At 39.4% G+C, this 2,738-nt stretch overlaps 1 protein-coding gene across 1 annotated transcript; it reads right to left on the bottom strand.

Annotated features, from left to right (window-relative positions):
- Positions 1-350: 350 nt before the first annotated feature.
- On the bottom strand, positions 351-2,351 carry LOC131063261 (galactomannan galactosyltransferase 1). The gene has a single exon (XM_057997048.2). The coding sequence runs from the start codon at positions 1,998-2,000 to the stop codon at positions 606-608; it is 1,395 nt and encodes a 464-aa protein (XP_057853031.1). The 5' UTR covers positions 2,001-2,351; the 3' UTR covers positions 351-605.
- Between the last annotated feature and the right edge of the window lie 387 nt (positions 2,352-2,738).

Below are 2,738 nucleotides of genomic sequence, written 5' to 3'. Positions count from 1 at the left end.
TACCAAAGAAGATACCTTACTTAAAATGGTGATAAGATTTTTGTTTTGGCCGTAAAATTATTTAGATCTTGTCAAGATCTTTGAAATCATCCTACATTTGTTTACAAATCTACTGAGTTCTTCCCATTAATTTTATGGCTTTTAGATGCCCATCTCCATTTACTTCATTTAATTTAGAAAATGCATGTCAGGTAGGGTACATAATTTAATTCGTTTGTACTACATTACACACAGACAATCTTATCTGCAAATTAATTTATATGGAATAAAATTTTCCTCCAAAAGTAAAATCCATTTGATTTGTATGTTTGCGAGCAATCGAATACAATATTCGAGAGATTAGAAAACACTTGAACTAACTGTCATTACCATTTAACGTATTTGTTGGAATATTACTTACATCTTTGTCCTTCTGGCAATCTTAATGACCATTCAAAATAGTACCATGAAGGAGTTTAGAAAATGAGTAATTTCTAATAAAGAAGCGAACAATGTACCATCAAAATGATAGATATGTAGGCCTGCCAAAAGGCTTCAATCCTTACAAAACAATGATGATTTCTACTATCTACAGAAATACACAAGTAGTAAAGTTTTGGGCTAATTTAAAATGGAATATAGAATGATGATATTGGCGTTACATGATTGGATGAAAGATTGTCATGCTTGAAGCCATAATTTCTCAACACCTGATTGTCCGCAAAATTTAAAGCTCTCTCCATTCCTTTCCAGCAATTCTCTGAACTGTAAATCTTGTTGTGATTTCCACTACAAGGTTGACACCCTGCGAAATGTGTCACAAATGGCCTCCTCCTCTTGTTCATTTCAGCTTGCCCCATCGAAACAGCCTTTTTATCAAACCCCATATATAACTTCCTCATCTCTGCATATTCCCTGCTCATTTTCTCCGCATGCCTCTGATTCAGTATAGGATGCTCCTTCTCCGCAGCCTTGTAGATATTTTCAATATCCTCGTAGCTCCCCACAATCTCAACCCAATACCCATTCAGATTATATAAATTCTCCAAAAATATCTTATCGCCCCATTTCTCCTTCTCCTTGAGCAGCAAATACACAATTGCAGACTGATCATCAGAGTCCTTAAAGGCTCTATCTGGCAGAGTATCTGAGAGCAGTTCACTAGATGCATCAAATTGAGGGGTTTGTGGGCCCATACTAGCCCACCTCTCCATGAATTCCATGGACCATTCACAGTTCCTCATCAGAAAAATTCCAGCATTTATGCTCGTCCAACTCCTCTTTTCATAGACCAAATGCTTCCAACCATGCAACACCATGTTATAGTTCTCATAGCTCTCAAGTGGAAGTTCAAAATCCATGTCTGTAATGACTGCATCAGCGTCCATCCACCAGATCCACTCTGCCTCGGGATGGGCCACCATGGCTGCCCTCACCAATGGGATCTTGGACCAAAAAGTATACATATGCTCTTCCAACAACACCGTGTTATAAAATATGTCAACCCCATGGCGCCTGCAGTAATCCATTTTGTTCTTGAAAGACCTCAACAACAAATTATCTCCAATCGGGTTCTTGCAGGGGGTGGCTTGAGAGCCAGTCACTAATAAAACTCTTGACTTTGCATAATTTTTAGCATGTGGGTGTTGCTCCAACCACATCTTTCTCTTCATATCCCAGCCCTTAATTGTTTTCCCAATTGTATAACCGACCTGTGGATCATTGTAAAAATTTTCAGGTCCCTTGTCCCAGTCACCGACACCACTATAGCTGGTCTCACCACTGTTGCTCCCCTGGCACTTGTGAGTTACAGGATTGCCTTCTGTTTTTAGAGTCTCCATGGTATAATTTGAAGACCCAACTCTCCACAGAGCCCACACAAGAAACAATGCTGACACAACACCTCCCATGAAAACCAGCCAATCACACAGACCATCCACCCTAAATTTTTTCCTCCACCCCTTAAAATGTGTTGCAGACCCTCCATCCATTGTACTTTTTCCCATCACACCGCCATCCATATTCACTAAAAAACTCCGAAAGAAACGAACCAAAAACAGAGCAAAAAATCCTACCAAAACCTAGTTTTCATTCCTCTTGTAAACACAAGAATAAAGCTTACCTGCAATTGCCGGAACTTTACTCTCTATTACAAAAATTAAAACTCAAAAGTAACGGCCAATTCCAATTATAACCACGAAACCACCCAATGGCGTACGCCCTCATATGCATATATATGCACACAGTGCATTGATATATACAATAAATATATATACCGTCAATCCCGCTCTGTTCTTCGGGCTCCACGTTCACACCCTTATGGGTGTCTCCTGCAAGAATATGTACGAACAACAAGATGGTCACATGCATGTGCCCACACGGCACCGAAGATACGGATACACACTGTGTATATCCCATTTGCGGGTTTAGCAGGGTTTAAACACTATTTTCGATGGCTAATCGCATGACACGTATCTACTGGAATTTTCGTCGGCATACACACAATTTATTTCTATGTAGAGTAATAATACAGTGTATATATACCGTTCTAACTTTGGTAAAATTTAATTTAAGATTATAGCCTAGTCGGTGGAGTGGCTGTTTTAGCGGTACGCTCCATATCAAAGACTGCCACCATTTATTCTTTTGAGGGGCCGTTAATTTCGATTATGGGCCCCAACCTTTGAACTTTTTGTCCCCTGGTTGCCATCATATTTTATGGACGACTGTATCCTTTTTTAAAGTATGTTAAGGTAAAT

Source organism: Cryptomeria japonica, chromosome 9 (assembly GCF_030272615.1).
Source record: "Cryptomeria japonica chromosome 9, Sugi_1.0, whole genome shotgun sequence".
In the NCBI taxonomy this organism is placed as follows: domain Eukaryota; kingdom Viridiplantae; phylum Streptophyta; class Pinopsida; order Cupressales; family Cupressaceae; genus Cryptomeria; species Cryptomeria japonica.
Note: the sequence above shows the minus strand (reverse complement) of the source record. Positions and strands in the feature narration are given on the sequence as shown.

Bases quoted from the DNA above. Each gene is read 5' to 3' on its own strand.
- LOC131063261 (XM_057997048.2), bottom strand. From the start codon at position 2,000: ATGGATGGCGGTGTGATGGGAAAAAGTACAATGGATGGAGGGTCTGCA.